At 38.5% G+C, this 18,351-nt stretch overlaps 1 protein-coding gene across 2 annotated transcripts in view; it reads left to right on the top strand.

Annotated features, from left to right (window-relative positions):
- Window positions 1-18,351, top strand: part of DPY19L1 (dpy-19 like C-mannosyltransferase 1) — a 92,984-nt gene that overhangs the window by 21,317 nt on the left and 53,316 nt on the right. For both annotated transcript variants that reach the window (XM_086396523.1, XM_086396522.1), the window contains exons 4-7: window positions 274-411; window positions 3,257-3,377; window positions 4,060-4,153; window positions 17,838-17,895. In XM_086396523.1, coding sequence (XP_086252649.1) covers window positions 274-411; window positions 3,257-3,377; window positions 4,060-4,153; window positions 17,838-17,895 — 411 coding nt within the window. The remainder of the gene's footprint in view (window positions 1-273; window positions 412-3,256; window positions 3,378-4,059; window positions 4,154-17,837; window positions 17,896-18,351) is intronic.

Here is an 18,351-nt window from a genome sequence, read left to right as displayed (position 1 = left end):
GCATGCTCTCTGAGTTATATGACTTTTTAAATATTAAAGCTATTTTTTAAGCTGTTTTGAGATCAGTTGTTCAATTAAGACAAGGTTATGCTAAAATATGTAAGTTTTTTGCAACCTGAGCATTTATTAGTGACCAGAATCCTGTGAAATTAATTGTAGCTGTTACGTGCGTGATTGCTTTGTTTTTAAAAAACAGTATATTTAAGTTTTATTTTAAGCTAATACGAGGCATAGTAATTATGTACTTTTTATTATAACATGTGCTTGTTTCAGGGACTGTATTACTCCTACTTTAAGACTATTGTGGAAGCACCCTCATTTTTGAATGGAGTATGGATGATTATGAATGATAAACTGACTGAATATCCCCTTGTTATTAATACATTAAAAAGGTTCAATCTTTACCCTGAGGTAAGATACTTTTGCAATTATGATTTTTTTACTTTATAAAGTATTACTTATATTAAATGGTGATTCTAAATCTAAGATCTAGTTCAATATATTAAATTTTATCTTTTTTAAAAAAGTAAATGGATATCTTTTCTTAGAAAGGAATATGAAAAAAATCATGATTAATTTTTGGGGTCTTTAATGATTTTATGGAAATGAGTATTATGATTGCATGGTTTAGAAGATGTGGGAACTAGATTTGATGTGTTTATAGGTATTACATTACCTTTATGTGTTATTTGCCGAATACTGTTTCTTCCTTACCTGAGATTCTTCATTTAATCGGATGCGCTTTTCCCCTGGTGGGAATGGAAGAAAGGAGCTGAGATAGGAAGGCAGTGCTATCAGTAACTATTTAATGCATCCCTAAGGCATTCTCCAGGACCTACCTGGGTTGACTTCCTGGGTGACATCCCTCTTGGGGCTCTCCTGTTAAGCACGCTCCCCTTGGCCCCTTCATAGCATGCTGATGCTGCCAGAAGGGGTGACTTCCTGGGTGACATCCCTCGTGGGGCTCTCCTGTTAAGCACACTCCCCTGGCCCCCTCATAGCATGCTGATGCTGCCAGAAGGGGTGCTGCCCGGTGCAGCGGGCCATGGCTGCCTTGGTGCTGAGAGATCTCAGGCTTGGGCTCAGTGTCAGCACTAATCAGGGCTCTTGGTCATTTCCCTTTGAGTGAGAGGAGTCTAACTTCCAGATGAACTGAGTTAGCCTGCTTAATTATGGAGGAGATAGAGACCAATAAATAACCACCAAAGTGCTTATTGAGTACTTTCTGTGCATGTCTGCATTTACTTTTCCAGCAATGGGATCACACAACACTTTTTTTTATAAATACTTTTTGTCTTTTAAGAATATTTAAAACCATCTTCCTAAATCATCTTTTTTCAATAGCATCATTTTTTATGGCAGTAATACAATCTGCCATTGTTTATTTAGTTCATCTTTTATGATAATTTTGGTTGTTTTCAACTTTTAAAATATCCTAAAGCTTCAGTAAACATTCTTGAAGCAAAATCTTTACAAATATCCATGTTTTTTTTTAAACTCTAAATTTGTGGATGGGGATACACATATACTTATGTTTTTTTAAACTGTAAATTTGTGGATGTGGAACTATTTAGTTCAACAGAATATAGGCTTTAATGATTTTGGTACATGTTGCCAAAATGCTTTTTAGATAGGATTTATTAATGAAAATTACCATGGGCAGTGTTTTTAAAAATGCCTGTTTCTCTGCATCCTTGCTAATTTAATGGCTAAAAAAATTAAGATCATGTGATGTGTTTTGTTCATTGCTATATATTTGTGTATGTACATGTATATTTTCAGTGCTATGTATTAAATGCACTTTCACTTTTAAAAATAATTGCTTATTCATGCCCTTTGTCTATATTTTTATTGACATTTTGTAAGAGCTCATTATATGCAGGAAGTTAATACTATGCTATACGGATACGACATTTTCTCCAGCTTTTTGTTTGCCCTTTAGCTTTGTACAGTATGATGTGAATGTATTTTTTCTTGTCAGAGCTATCATGTCTATGAATCTTTTAGATGTATGTTTTTTATTCATTCATATATGTAAAAAAAAACTTATTCTTAATTGTTATAATTATGTTTTTGAGATTTACAGTTTTAATTTATCTGAAATTTGTTTGAATACTCAGTTTTGGGGCAGGAATCTAACCTTTTATTTTTTCAAAATGGTCTTCTGTGTAACCCAGCACTTGGGTGAGTGGTCCATCTTCTGCCTGCTTCTCTTATTATTTCCAAAATTATTATACACATATGCTTTCAACTACTTTTGGACTTGCTGTTCAGTGTTACCTTAGGTTGAGGTCCTGAGAAATAAGCTTTAAGATGGAGATCTGTACCTGAAGTATATAGGGGAATACCCTTGAGGGCAATATCTGAAGGGGGATGAAGGAATTAGGAGGAGGCAGGCGGAGGAGTTGAGCTGTGATCCGGTCATAGCAGAGGCCTCAGCCAATCTCTGGGGAAGCTCTGGAACTGGGATGACCCTACAGAGTTGTCCTACCTGAAGCAAGGGCCTCTGACCTTTGTATTCCCCCCTGTTGACTAGTTATGGCTGCAGTTACCCTTGGGGAGGGTGACCTTTAGTGAATTTACTCTCTACTGCAGAGGATAGCTCCCAGAGAGAAACCCAGCTGAGGGTTGTCAGCCACCACCCCTCCCCACTGCTCAGGGAATGAGTGCCTCAGCCCCGAAGAGAGACCTGTGGCATTCCACTGCCTCTGCCATAGTTACTTTGATCTGTCTGACTATTCTTGTGCCAGCATCACACTATTTTAATTATATAAGTAGCAAATTTTATTATCTGTTAGGACATTTTCTTCAGTTATCTCCGTTTTGTCTTTTCCATATAACACATCTCAGTAGACACTTGAGATCTTGCTTAGCTTTGTTTTATGTTTATGAATTAATTTGAGGAAGAATTCACATCTTGAAAAATTAAATCTGTTCAGGAAGATAGAATATCTTTCTGTTTGTTCAACTCTTGTTTTGTATCCCTTAGTTGAATTTTATAGCTTTTGAAGATTACAGATTTGTATATCTTTTGTTATATTTTATTCTTAGCCCTGGGTGAACACGTGAAGACTGACCAGTGAAGAATCTACATACGGGACTGTGAAGCTCCTTTTACTAGATTTAAAGAGACCCAGATGAGAATTGTACAGGAAGGGAAAATTTGTCAATTATCAAAATGTCTCAAAAATATTCTAGTAAGGAAACTGTTGAGGATACTTTTTTCTTAAAATGTCTCCCTCTCTTTTCCTATTAGGTAATCTTAGCCAGCTGGTACAGGATTTATACCAAAATAATGGATTTGATTGGTATTCAAACCAAGATATGTTGGACAGTTACCAGAGGAGAAGGACTCAGCCCTATTGAAAGCTGTGAAGGCAAGTTTCCATGATATTGTCCTGTTGTCTGTTGCAGTATAATAAATTTACGGCAAACTTAGTGGTTTTTATTATGTTTATGGTTTCTGCTAGTAGGGAATTTGGGCGGGGTATAGAATGGTTGGTTTGTTTCTGCGATGTCAGAGGACTCTGCTAGACTCAAATGGCTGGGAACACTGGAATTAACTTGGAGCTACTTCACTTACATTCTGGCTGCTTGACTGGGGTACCTGCAAGGCTGAGCCCAGCTGAGCCTCACTGGAACACCTACAAGTGCCCTTTTCATGCATCTTGTGCTTTTGTATTAGTATCTCAGGGTAGTTAGGCTTCTCATGTGGTTGCTCAGGGCTCCAAGTTGGATACTGCATGGCCTCTTCCATATGGCTTCTGCCATGGTCTGCTGAAGCAGTCACAAGCCCAGCCAGACTTAAAACCAGGGGCACAGACCCCAGACCTCTACAGGAGGAGTATCCATGAATTTGCAGCCCTGTTTCATAACCACTACAGCTACTTCTCTGGTCTTACCTATGTTTCACATTAGTGTCGTGTGTTCATATGGGAGCCAAGGCAACCATTAAATGTATCTGGCAACCATTTTCAAAATAGTCACATTTTAATGTGAATTGTCGGACACATAAAGTAATCTATAGTTAAAGCATTCTTTTTTTTTTAATTTTTAAAGGATTGGGAGATCCTGCTTGCTTTTATGTTGCTGTAATTTTTATTTTAAATGGACTAATGATGGCATTGTTCTTCATATATGGCACATATTTAAGGTGAGACTACTCATTTTTAATATGTATGGTTTATACTGTATACTAGAATAGTAAGAACAGTGAGATGATTGACATAGTTCAGTTTTATGACAATGTCATTTCTAATATATCTATTAGTAGATACAAAATTATTTCCCATTTGAACGATTTCATCATTGGCATAGTCAGCCACATTTAAAATAATTTTAAAGGCTTAAGTAGAGGAGGGCGGGGATATTTGATAAATATTAAATATTCGTGGGCTTTTGTACATAAGCAGTATATATTGGTTACATAAAATATTGGGAACATAAGGGAAAGGACCATTTATTGTCAAATGGTGTTAGTGACTATTCTGCTAATTTTAAATAGAAATATAGTCTATACAGATATTTAGTAACTGACTTCATTTACTTCATAGTGAGCAACATTTCTAAAACTAAAAGATTAACATATTTTCTGAGTTTTGTGTTTCTATTTCTCCTTTTTTTGATCCTTCCTTCTACTACTTGTTTGAATTATTTTAGCTTCAGAGTATCTTTAGAATTTTCTTTTTTGACTTCTTCCTGATTCGTTGAGGTCCAGGAGTATAGCGTATGTATGTAATTTTCAATTTGGGTTAATGCGTGTGAATCTGCTATTATCCTGTTGTTTTCTTTGCTTTGAAAGTGTGGCATTTACAGTTTAATACCTCAAAGATCTCTTGCATCCTAGCTCAGTATCTGAGTATATACCAGTTGCTTGATAATATTTGTCAAATGAGGAAGCTATTAGAAGATCAACTTAAAATATATTTGCATAAAGATTTAAGATACTTTGATGCTAATATTTCTGACTTTGCTCTAAGTAAGTTCTTTGAATTATGTAATTAGGGGAGACTGAAATGAAAATTCTTGATTAAAAGATGATGTGAAAAATTTTGTTTTTGAAACAAGATACACAGAACTAACTTAACAGAAGTATCTGGTAAGCAGGAGAGGAGGCTGACTTTTGAAGGAAAGCAAAGCCAGGGTGCTTTGTCTCATGAGGAGCCAAAGTTAGATGAGTTTGGAGGGAATCTGTTCATTTTGCTGAGTAGTACCCAGCTGTCTTTATTGCATTTGGGAAATCAGACTTTAAAAGAAGTTAAAACATGGAACATGACATTCTTACTAAATTGCTAACCTATAGTTATACTGTTTTTTTAATTGAAAGAATTTCTAAACACTAAAAGTAAGCGTGCTGTATCATTTTCTTATAATGCTTACGATGACAATTATTTCAAAGGTTGAAGACACAATATCTGCTGCAGAGAATGTGAGGCTCTGGTTTTGGCTGAGGGATTCTTGGTGCTTTGGGCCCTGGCCAGAGATTTTTCAGTCTGCAGAGAGCAGTGTTCTCCCTCCGTGTTCATTTGTTCAGTCTGCACCTGGAGTGCATACTAAGTGGTCTCTTTTTGAGACCGCATGTTTGGGTTCTGAGAGCATGTTGGTGGGGTGAGGTTGGAGATGGCAGCGGTGGTGGGCGTGTGTCAGTACAAGATAGACAGCAAGGATAAAGTGCTTTCAGTTCTGGAGGCAGGAGAAATTTGTTCTGTTTGGAGCAGTTGATCTAGCTCTGTCTTGGAGGATCAGAGCATTTTGGATAGGTGGAGTCGAAAAGAACCCTGGGGAGAAGCAAAAGTGGACATTTTGGGATAGGGAGAGGGTAGAAAGAAGATCAGTTTTCCTGGGATACAAATGACTGAGGAGGCATTGTGGAAGATCATATTGGAGCAAAGAGTTGGGCTGGTTGATGAATGAGCTTAATGCCAGACTGGTTGGAAACCTCTTCCAAAGCAAGTGAAGGAAATCAGAAATGTGACCAATAGAGGGACAAGATTCAAAGCTGAGCTATGAACTCATGTGACCTTTGACAGTAACCTCACCCCAGAGTCAGCCAGTGACCGCTTCAGTAGTCTGTCAAACAGGAGGGTGTTACCTCGTAGGGGATTTTAAGATCAGTTTAGTGAGTTGGGACCAGCAATTCCTACTTACGTGAAAAAAAAAATGAATAATAGGAATATGAATATATTGTATATTCATATATTATATATATGTGGTATATATGGTATTTTATAAAGTATGGTATGTGTTATTATTCATATTTGTTATTCATATATATTCAAATATGAATAATAACACGTACCATACTTTATAAAATAGGTGTTATTTAGAGAAACTTCTGTTTGTTGCTTATTGTATATACGTATATACATGTATGTGTGCTGAGTTGTGGTGTAAAGTCTTATTTCTTACTGTTGTTTTAGGCTAAAAAAAAAAATCTGTAGACCACTCACTGCCTGGGGCATCAGGAGGGAGTGACTTTACCTTAAGGGGATTTGGGTCTTTCCGAATAGCTGTCTCTGGTTCTTCTCCCAGCTCTGAGCGCCGCGTCCTGTTTCAGCCGCACCCATTTTACTGCTCTGAGCCCAGCCGGCCCCCTTGGTGTTGTCTGACTCTTGTACCTGGTGGCCGACCCTCTGGAGCTATGCTTGGGTAAAGAGACCACACTGGTGTCACACATTTTCATTTCCCTGCATAATCTCTGTAGTCCTGTCCAAACACATCCTAATGTCTAGACTCTTCCTAGCCTCACCATCCCCAGATGAGCACTGTGGAGTCACTTCTGTTCTCTTGGCAGTTGTACTGCACCCTGGGGACCCAGGTGTGTAAATTATACTCCAGCAGGGACCTGGGTTTATATTACGGTGAATCAAGTCTTCCATCACTTTTTCTATCATTTTTTTTTCCTTCCGTTTTTAAATGTTCTTGACATGAATATTTTTAGAAGTCTCAGATTACTAGGTGATTCTTACTGTTTTCTTCCCTGGTTGTTAGGTTTGCCATCCTTCTAATTTTATAAAGTGGGATAAAGCTGCAGACTTCTTAACATGTGGGTTAAGAATAAAGAGGAGGATGTCTTCAATTGAATTTAGAATCTGTTTATAAAAACTATGTTTCTATTGAGAAATGAAAGTTGAAATTTCTTGAGCAGATTAGAAATTTATAGGCAAATTGAGTATGATGTTTTTAAATCCAGAAGTGTCTTAAAATAATACCTGTGTTAAGTTTTCTGAAGTCAAGTAAGCCAGTTCATTTCAGCAGAAATGGAAGTGGAAGGGAAAACAAAACATACACAAACAATGAAATGGGGCTGGGCTGCCAAGCTCTGACTTGAGGAGATGAAGTAAGACATTTTTGCAAACACGACCTATTCATAATATACCTTTTTGTCTGGAATTCTCAGTGTTTTAGTATTTCTTCAAAACACCTATTGTTAGTTATTTTCTACAAGCTGTGTTGTTAAGTCATAGTTACAGTTATGTATTTCATAAGATAATCTGATATTTCTCAGCTGCAGACTAACAGTTTCTGGGGGCCAGTTTCTCAAGACCCCTCATGTCTCCGTTCTGCAGGGAGGTTGGAACATGTGAGAGTAGTTAACAGGCAGTTAGGAAAGTCCTCATTGCTTCTTGGGGAAATTCATTCATTCCTGAGAGATGGAATTCTCTTATTGATAAATGCCAAAAGCTTTTCTTGTTGGACCTGAAGGGCAGATGTCATGCAAGTAATATTAATCCTTTTCTTCTTTGTTGTTTGATTTTAGTATTATTCTGGAAATTGAGATTGTTAAGTAAGAATAGATTGGATGGTACATATAACTATTTATTCACCCTGAAGTTATGGTTTGCTGGTAAATGTTTAACAGCCAGCTCTCTGGGAAAAAAATACATATTAAACAAATTTATTATAAATTTTATTGATATAAAAGATGTATACAAATAATAAGAGAGTTTCTAAACAGGATTTCTTTTTTCTTTTTTCTAAATAGCTCACCAGAAATACTCTGACTAGTTCAAATAAAAGAGGGATGTGGTCCTGGGATACAGAGGTATTGTGGAATTAGGGAACAGGAAACCAACTATTTGGGCCTCATAAAAACTGAAACTGGGAATTTGAAAGGCCTTTTACCCAAGGAGGCCTAGCCTCTCCATATCACCTCACTCTCCTTTTCACTCCTGCTGGACTTGTCTGTCTCTATTACTTCTCTGATAGAGGTGTCTGTCTGGGTGTGTGTGTGTCTGTCTGGGTGTGTGTATGTGTGCTCCAGAAGTACATCTGTTTCACAAGTTTGTTGGCTTTAATCATTTTGCCTTCCTTTGAAATTTAGAGGAATTCAAAACAAACCTTGAATGTTTCTATTAGTGGAAAACTAATATAGGACAGAATTAGCCCTGAAAGAGGGATGTCCCTTAGATGTGTTTTTATTTTAGGGCTCATCCCCCTGTTGGTTTTATAGAGTTCGAAGGAGTTATTCTTTATTTGTCACTATCCTTCAGTCTGTCTGTTTTTCGATTCCTTCCCTTCTGCCAAGGAACATCTCTTCATTTTCCTTTCAGAGGACAAAATGGAAACAAGATTTTTTGATTGGACTACTGCTTGGGTGTCCCTGTCATCCCCAGTCTAAGCTGTGAAACTCCTATTCCTTCCTCTACTGCAATCTGGTCGCACCAGTGGTGAGAATGTGGTCCCATCCACCTGTACCACCAGCCCCTTCTATGGACATTATCTGGCAGCCAGGCCAAGCCATTCTTTTGTCTGGTTTTAGTCTAAGGATGGTAAAATAATGACATGAAGCCATTCAAGGTTTTCACAGAGAAATGCGATGCCCAGCACTTTTGTGCTTAGTTTTTTCTTTAGTCTCTCACTGATGATTATGGCTGCCACCATCTTTAGAGTTTCTGTAGAGAGGTACAGAAACTGTAGCTGAAGGATGGATAAAAATCCTTTCCCCACAGTTAATAAGACAAGAAATAGAATCATTACAGCACCTAATTTTGAGTAAGATTTTTAGATCATGTTATAGAATCTTTGAGTCCTTTTCTATTCAGTGTTCTCCAGGGTGCCCAGAAAATACCTCTTCTTGGTTTTGAGGCTCCTTCAGCATTTGGCTTTCCATTCTAGATTAAGCATCATCTGAGTAGATCTGTAGAAAACAGTGTTGCTGCTGCTGCTGCTGCTGCTACGTTGCTTTAGTAGTGTCTGACTCGGTGCAACCCCATAGACGGCAGCCCACCAGGCTCCCCCGTCCCTGGGACTCTCCAGGCAAGAACACTGGAGTGGGTTGCCATTTCCTTCTCCAGTGCATGAAAGTGAAAAGTGAAAGTGAAGTCGCTCAGTTGTGTCCGACTCTTCGCGACCCCATGGACTGCAGCCCACCAGGCTCCTCGGTCCATGGGATTTTCCAGGCAAGAGCACTGGAGTGGGTGCCATCGCCTTCTCTGAGAAAACAGTGAGCAGTGAATAAAGTTGACTCTGAGTCCACCTGTGCTGCCTGTTACCTCTCCAGACCCTGCTGTCTCCCTGGGCTTTTGTTTGTTGTTCTCCATGGAAAATACTTTTACTGAACTTTTCTTTTAGGGCTTTATAAGAAACAGTTATATGAAACCCTTTATTTTATGTTTCATGCATCTCTGTGATTATCTACTATAGTATAGTACCCACTATCCTCGCTTAAAAAATAATACAATATAGTATTTTATTTCCTTTGGTGATGAATAAGAATGTCTGTTTTCATGTTACCTGGAAAATTTTTATGATTGTTTTACTTATAGTTCTTTCTCCAGAGAAAATCAGCAAGTTCCCAAATAAGTTTATTCAGCTTTTTTTTTTTTATCCTATTCTACAGCTGGGTATGAGACTTACTAGAGTGATTTTAAAGTTAATTGTCATTTTCTGTGTTGGCTTTTGTGATGAAATGAAGCACCAGTCCGTTGCCCTGTCTGTCCCCATCGCCCATCCGTTTCTTTGTCCAGAGAAATGACTTTCAGACAGTGGTCCATATTTATGTTGTTAAGACCAAATAAATATTGCGCACTGCTTAGTCGAGTGCTGTGCTCTGTGCTTGGCCCACTAAGTCGTGTCTGACTCTTTGTGACCCCGTGGAAAGCAGCCTGCCAGGATCTTCTGTCCATGGAATTTTCCAGGCAAGAATACTGCAGTGGGATGCCATTTCCTCCTCCAGAGGATCTTCCCAACCCAGGGATCAAACCTGCATCTCTTGTGTCTCTTACATTGGCAGGCAGCTTCTTTACTGCTGTCCCTCCTGGGAAGCCCTGAGTCTAGTAGGGTAAATAATTGTTTATGTGGAAACATTTTTTTTCTTGTAGTTAAGAGTCATCTATTATTTTGTTTTCCTTCACTTTTTGTATACCAATTAATTATAAACCACAAGTAAACTGTAAAATAATTTATATGTTGCCAAATATATAAAATTCACCATTTCAGTTTTCCCACTCCTAAACCTTGGGGCCTCTCTCCTGGAACCCTATGTCTTTTGGTTCCACACTATACTGGTCACTAGTTTGACTGGTTTTAGAAAAGTTCATTTGGGTTTTTCCTTAAAAACCTGAATAAACTTTTTGGCCAACTCAGTACTTTAGTTTTCTTCAGACTTTATTCCACTGTCTTCTAAGATTCACTATGGCTTTTCAAAAGTTAGGTGCTGTTCTGCCATCAATTCCTTTTGTACCTGGTTCATTTTTTCTCTGGCAGCTTTTGGATTCTTTTTTCCATGTCTTAAGTAAAGGTCATGATGTAGTAGATTTTGTTTCATTCTTTATATCAGATATTCTAAAGGCTTTGTTCCTCTGGACATGTGCATTCTTCTGGGGAAAACTTTCTATATTATTTCTTTGATGACTTTCTCTTCTCCATTGTCTCTCTTTTCCTCAAAATCCTATTGTTTGGATAGGGGACTCTTGGATTGAAATATAATTTTCTGTTTTTTTTTTCCCCCTCCCTTATTTTACCTGTTATGTTTTACTGTAGTTTCTATGAAATTTCCAGCTCTTCTAAAGAGTTTTGAGCTTCAAGTTTTATTTTGTTTTTTGCATTGTCTCTCACCTGAAGATCCTCCTTCAATTTGTATTGTGAGAAAAGCCTGGCCATTCTTTTGTAGACCAAAGCTACTCATCAGAAAATGCCTTTCTTTCACATGAGGAACCAACCAGTCACAGAGTGCAAAGAAAATCCTCTTTCGGTTTTGTGTTCTTCTGTTGTCTTCCTTGGCCATTGGAGACTCATAGTGGCTTCCTTGATACTAGAATTTTTTTTTTTTTTAACTACTTTATTTCTAAATAGGTTCCAGACACTTTGAGGACCTGGAAGATTAGTCTGTATGTCAGACCTCCCTTTTAATTTTGCTTAATGCCCTCCTTTCTTCCCCTGTAGCTCAGCTGGTAAACAATTCGCCTGCAATGTGGGAGACCTGGACTCAATCCCTGGGTTGGGAAGATCCCCCAGAGAAGGGAACGGCTACCCACTCCAGTGTCCTGACCTGGAGAATTACATGGACTGTATAGTCCATGGGGTCACAAAGAGTTGGATACAACTGAGCGACTTTCACTTTCTGTCCCGAAGTGAATAGTCACAGTTAATATAACCAATTTTCGTACATGTCCTTCTCATGACCCAACCCAAGTCACCTATGAACTGACACAGTGGTTTTTTTTTTTTTTTTTTTCTTTTTAGGCTCTGTGGCAGAACTAAGTTTTTATATCAAGATTTTACTTCTCCCTAGCCCTTCACCTGTTCTAAGGAAAAGTTGAATTTCTTATCCTTTATGCTAATTTTGCTTTCATTATTTTACTTGACTTTTTTGTTCTTCATTAATAAATCAGCATTTACTGTTTACACAGGCTGGATTTTTGGTTAAAAACGTGTCTTAAATAGGCTGTGAATTGTATCAGCTCAAACTTTTCCAGCTCCATGTTTTTTTGTTTTTGTTTTCTTTTCAAATGTTCTATTAGCTTGGTGGGCTAGCACATCTTTAATCATTTGGTATAACAGTTGTATATGAATATTTAAAAGATAAGTATTTCTCTTCAGCATGCATAAATTGATGAAAGTTATTAGTTGAAAATATTGGAGTCTTTTCTACAAACTCTGCCTCCTCTTGTGTCATTATCTCAGCAAATGACACTAACCACACTGTTTGTTGCCCAAGTCTGAGCCTGAGAAGATATCCATGACTGTCCCCTTTTGCTACCTCTGATGTCCTAGTAGTCACAAAATTCCATTGGTTTCTTTCTTCAGAATATCTCTGGCATCCCTGTACTTTCTTTGTCCCCCAGCACTCTGTCTCCCTGGGATAGTCCGACATTCTCTCTCTCTCTCTCTCTCTGGGACCCCCAGCATCACTCTTTACTAGGATACCATGGTTTTCTCTCGTAGGCATCTCTCTTCCTAGAATCTCTTCTTCTGCCATCAGTGCTGTTCCCCACCAGGCTATTTTACTCACTGCAGTCATTGTGATTTCATTTGAGGGACTGTAACAATACAGTGCAACTGGAGCACAGGTTTTAGGGTGGAAGGAAGAATAGTGAAAGGGATCTGGAGGTATATACACAGCCAGATCCCACGCAGCATCCTAGACATGTTTAGGTGTTTGAATTTCCTCCGGAGAACAATGGAATGCCAGTGAAGGATTGAGTGGGTAGTTCATGTTATTGTATTCATTTATTTGTAACGATGGCATAATGCAGAGAATATTGTAGGAGGAGTGAACATGGACGCACAGCCTAATGAAGCTGTGCGGGAAGGCATTGCAGTTGTCCATGGGGAAGGGGGTGGTGGCCTGAGCTAGTTTAGTGGGGGTGGGATGGAGAGAAGTGGACGGTCTCCAAGGTATTTGGGAGGCATAGTTCATGAGGATTTGTGATTGACAGGTTTTTAAAATTTTGTTTTATAATTTTAGGACAGCACAGGTTTGCACATTGGTATAATTTTCTCCAGTGGTGCTCAGCAGAGGGTTAAGAAACTCGGTGTACCTTTGAGGTAGGAGAAAGCTGTGAATATTGGGAATGAGCTGGAGTGTTGGGAGATGACAGCTCTGAGGAGAGCATGTGAGAGAAATGAGCTCTGATGAGCAGGGTTTAATGAAGATGACAATAGAGGAGGCTGCTGGCCTCATCTCTGGGCCTAGAACCATGTAGGAGCCTGACAGAGTGACTCTCCCAGCAGAGTGAGGTTTCAAGGCAGGAGGGGAAGGAAGCATCTGGGTAAAGGCTGAGCTGATGGGGAGGAAATTGTGCATCATGGAGTGGAGGTCCCAGTACCAATGACAGGAAATGTATGTTTAACCACAAGGTTCCCCAAAATGAATGCCAGCAGTGTTCTGATTGAAGACTTTTCATGTTTTCACTTACTCTAAAGATACCTTTTGAATCTCTACCTTAGGAGAGGCTCAGTATTTGGCACTATAACCGTTGCAGTGATGTATCAAGAAGTTCACAGTCTTGTAAATAAAACTCTTTTTCTTGGTCCTAGCAGACAGAGAGTTAAATTAAAAGCATTGATTATTTGCTTATAACAGAGTGGCAGGACCACGCTGAGAACTTTTCTCAGCCCTCCTGATTCTCATTCTCTTTCTCACCTTTTACTTTCTCTTTTCTTAATGTTCAAAGTATCCCTGCCCCTAAGAGAAGGTTTCCCTGGTGGATCAGTGGTAAAGAATCCTCCTGCCAAACAGTAGTTGTGGGTTCCATCCCTGGACCAGGAGGATCCCCTGGAGGAGGAAATGGCAACCCACTCCTGTATTCTTGCCTGGAGAATTTCATGGACAGAGGAGCCCTGCAGGCTACCGTCCGTGGGGTTGCAAAGAGTTGTGCGCGACTTAGGGACTAAACAATTAAAAAGTTCAAGGGAGGATGCTCAGCTCTCAGTCAGGTCTGGTGGTCTAGCAGGTGCTGAGGCTTACATCTCATTAAATTCGCGACTTGAAATCCTCTCGATTGATTTGTTTCTAAATTACTCTTTCATATTCTTTTTCTTAAGCATTTACACAAGGGTAATTTAATACCAGGCTTCCCTGGTGGCTCAGCGGTAAAGAATATGCCTGCAATGCAAGAGATATGGATTTGATCCTTGGGTCGGGAAGATCCCCTGGAGAAGGAAATGGGAACCCACTCTAGTAGTCTGGCCTGGCAAACCCCATGGACAGAGGAGCCTGGCAGGCTGCAGTCCATAGGGTCGGAAAAGAGTTGGACACCGCTTAGTGAATAAACAACAACAATGATTACTTTTGTTTCTGTGTTTATTTTGAACTTTGCATGTTTCATAATTCTTTGGTATATAGAGGTAAAAACTGCAATGATTAACAGAGCCTACCAAAATGTGATGACTGGTTTAAATCCACTTTACAGAAAGATTTGGGAAAGAAGAAAATTACAAGATTATTAAACATTAGAATTGATAAGTATTTTTAAGATTTTTTATATTCTTATCCCCTTATTTTATATCTAAGGAAATTAAGGTCCAAAAGGTTAATTGGGATGTATGAATAACTGTGGCAAATGTTTACCAAGCTTAGAATGCTTTAAAATTTGCACAATAGGAACTTTCATATTTTCTGACAGTTGGTGGTAATATTGCAGAAGAAACTTTTTTTTTTTTAACCACTAGGGAATGCTGAAATATCAACTAATCAACTGTAATGGAAAAAAAATTAATTTTAAATATTCTGGTTGCTACATCTTTTCTGTTTAGCAAAATAAAATGACCTATGTGATAGTCTTTAAACACCAGAGGGTAGGAAGTTAAATGCTGGGAACACTGTTTTGGATTTATTGCAAGTCATATCATTTCCTAATGATTGGAACATAGAACATTCCTTGTAGATAAGCAAGGTTTTTTCTCTGCTCTTGGCTATGCGGAGCCTCAATATACCAGAAAATCTGCCTCTCTGCCTGGTTAAGCAAAACTGTCTGTAATCAAAAGATGCTGCACTATAATCTAATTATAGGAGAACACTGTATAATTTTGAGATGGGGAAGACCTTCACAGACAAGCCAGGAAATGCAGAAGGAAAGAAGAAAAAATATTGATATTTTACTATAAAATTAGCTACATAAAGTTAAATTTTTTATTGTAGAATAAACCATAAGTTATACCAAAAGATTTTGTCACATATATAACAGTAAAAAATTTATGTCTCTAATCTTTAAATAGGGAAACAGAATCCAATAGAAAAACAGATAAGAATGTGAACAGAACAATTCACAGAAGAGTAAATGAAGAAAGCAAAATGACACAACCCACTGACATAATGCTTTGTACAAATAGGCAGGAAGAACAAATCAAAATAACAGTGAGAAAAAATCTCCACCCTTTCTATGGGCAAAATGTAAAAGGGTCTGGGCACATTGGGTTCTGTGTTATAGCGAATCAACCCCTCACACACTGGTGAGGGTGTGGACTGGAGTGGGTCTTCTGGAAAGTCTGCCTTCTTTGACTCGACAGTCTCACAGGTCTATTTGATAGAAGTAAAAACACTATTTTTTACATGTGCAAAGATGTTCTTTTATCATTTAAAAAATTATAACAAGGAACTGAAAAACATCTGTATGACCAATAACAGGGAAAGGGGGGAACAAATTGCAAAGTGTTTGTACTGTGCAATGTGTGACATCTGTGGAAAAGAATGCTTTGGGTTAAATTAGGAATAACAGATTAATTAGGAAAGGAACATTTTGGAGGGATGTTAATAGTATAATAACATTAAAATATGTGTTTGTATGGTTATAGAGAAGGATTTGGAAGGATGGACGCACAACAAATGTTATTGATTATCTTTAGTGAATAGGATTGGAGGAGGGTTGCTGGCAGGAAACCATTTTTTAAAAATATGTAGCTCTATGGCTTTTTGTCTTGTTAGAATATGTTCTAATTGTTAAAATATATTTGTCTCTTTAATACCTAATATTTAAGCATCTAATTATTTAAATCCATAACGCATTCTTTTTCTTAAACGTTTTCTTTTCAGTGGTGCTTCATTGCCGCACACAGGCTCTCTCTAGTTGCAGCGAGCAGGGCTACTCTCTAGTTGCAAAGGGCTCCAGGGTGTGCACGTTTCAGTAGTTGCAGGGCACGGGCTCAATTGCCTGTGGCATGTGGAATCTTCCTAGGTTAGGGATCAAACCCACATCCCCTGCATTGGCAGGCAGATTCTTAACCACTGGGCCATCAGGGAAGTCCCCATAATACATTCTTAAGCTTCCTAAAGTCTCATCACTTACATTGAGCCTAGAGTTTGCCTGTTTGCTGGTCTTTTGAAGTAGCCATGCTGTGCCTCTTGAGGAGAGAACCCCAACTTCCAACCCCTGTCCTGTACCCTTTCTAGCTCCTTTATCTGCCTTTCTTATTTCTGTAATCCATCACTTCAATACTGTCTGGCCAGCATGCTGTTTCTTTGCCCCTTTATATTTCATTTGTGCTGGTCCAAGTTAATGACCAGTGGAGAAAGATCACACAGCCTTACTGTTAGTGTCTCTGTGACAATTTGTGATCTTGAACTTCTATTGATCCCTTAAAGAGGGCTCTACAGCCCTTCTGTTTTCCCTCCTTACCTCTCTCCTAAGTGCAAGTGGTATTTCAGATACCTCCTCCTCCACTTTCCTCAGACCTTTAGCACTGCTCCCTGTTCTCTTGAGCAGCAAGTGGCTCTGTGCCCTAACTCTATGGGGAAAATAGCAACTCTGTAAACTCCTTGCCACTAAACATGTAGACTCCACTTCCCTCTTGAGCCAAGGCTGACTGTCCCTATGTGCTGGGGATCCCAGCCCTTCCTGTTTGCTTCTGGGGATGTTGGGGAGGGTGTATGTTCTCGGTACATGAATTATCCCTGCCATCTCATGTATCTTCTCTGTGTTTCCTCATTCCTACACCCTGAAGAATAAACATAATGGCCTAGAATACCTGTGTCTGATTCTTTGTTGCTTTTCTGTGATATACACATATTTTTGGGTGGATAGAAGGAAGGAAGGATATCTGGGTAAAATTACAAGAAAGCAGCATGAGCTAAAGAGAACTCAAAGACCTCAAGAGTAGAGATGAAAGAAATGATGAAACAGATCTGAAAACAGCCTTCCTTTCCCTTGCTCAGATGCTTTTGGTTACGGTCAGAGTAGAATGGGGACGTAATTCACCCTTACTGAGCAAATGAAGCTTTAACTGTTGGGACTGTCAAACTACACCATTGTGGTTTCTTAGCTAGAGATATAAGCCAGATTCTTATATTTTGATGTTTGTGTTGTGTTTCCCAATTTTCTGAAAATAAACAAATGATAAAACTTAATCTGTAAACGAGTGTTTCGCAAGCATGTATAAAGGTAGCTTGGAGATGGGATTTGGGAAGTACTGAATTAGTTAAATCTTTAACGTGCTAACACACTTTGTGAATTTCCAGGAGCAGGAGGCAGTATGGAGATTTCCAGCTTTCTGATCATAAAGCAGTTTTCTGTACTAGCTTCCATCCTCTCTCCTGAATGTATATTATATGCAAAGAAAAATAGTTGGTACTAAAGAAGTTTAAAAAGTGAAAAAAGAAAGATCAGGTTGCATGGTGCACAGTAACATGACGAATAAGAATTTTTTATTCCTTGTCAGTTTCTGTTTTTCTGTACATTTTGAGCATGGAGAATGTTTTTTTAAAAAAACAAAACTTTTTTTTTTTTTAAACTAATGATACATTAGAGGAAATAAGCTGTTTTGTAAATAATAGAGTTCTAGTGTGGCTAAAACTTTTTGTAGTACTAGCAGATTATCATGTTATGTTATTTCAGGGTTTTATTAGGATTGACCTGATTTCTGTTACTGGAGTTACATTTTCTTATATTCTTTTCCAGCGGCAGCCGTTTAGGAGGCTTGGTTACAGTGTTGTGCTTCTTTTTCAATCATGGAGAGGTAGGTAGTAAACAAATATTTTCAAACTGTTCAGGGGTTTTACTTCTAGAAACAATGTTTTTCACTTAAGTATTTTTAAAAATTTTAAGACATTTTACCAATACAAATTTTACCAATATAAAATATAGAAATATATAGAAATTTAAATATATATTTAAATTTCTTTAATTTCTTTAAATTTAATCTGTAGTTCAGTTCAGTCACTCAGTCATGTCCCACTCTGCGACCCCATGAATCGCAGCACGCCAGGCCTCCCTGTCCATCACCAACTCCCGGAGTTCACTCAAACTCAGTCCATCGAGTCAGTGATGCCATCCAGTCATCTCATCCTCTGTCGTCCCCTTCTCCTCCTGCCCCCAATCCCTTCCAGCATCAGAGTCTTTTCCAATGAGTCAACTCTTCGCATGAGGTAGCCAAAGTATTGGAGTTTCAGCTTCAGCATCAGTCCTTCCAATG

This window comes from Bos grunniens, chromosome 4 (genome assembly GCF_055505025.1).
Source record: "Bos grunniens cultivar Pamir isolate PY7600 chromosome 4, Bosgru_T2T1.0, whole genome shotgun sequence".
Taxonomy (NCBI): Eukaryota; Metazoa; Chordata; class Mammalia; order Artiodactyla; family Bovidae; genus Bos; species Bos grunniens.
This window is presented reverse-complemented; position numbering and strand designations above follow the sequence as displayed.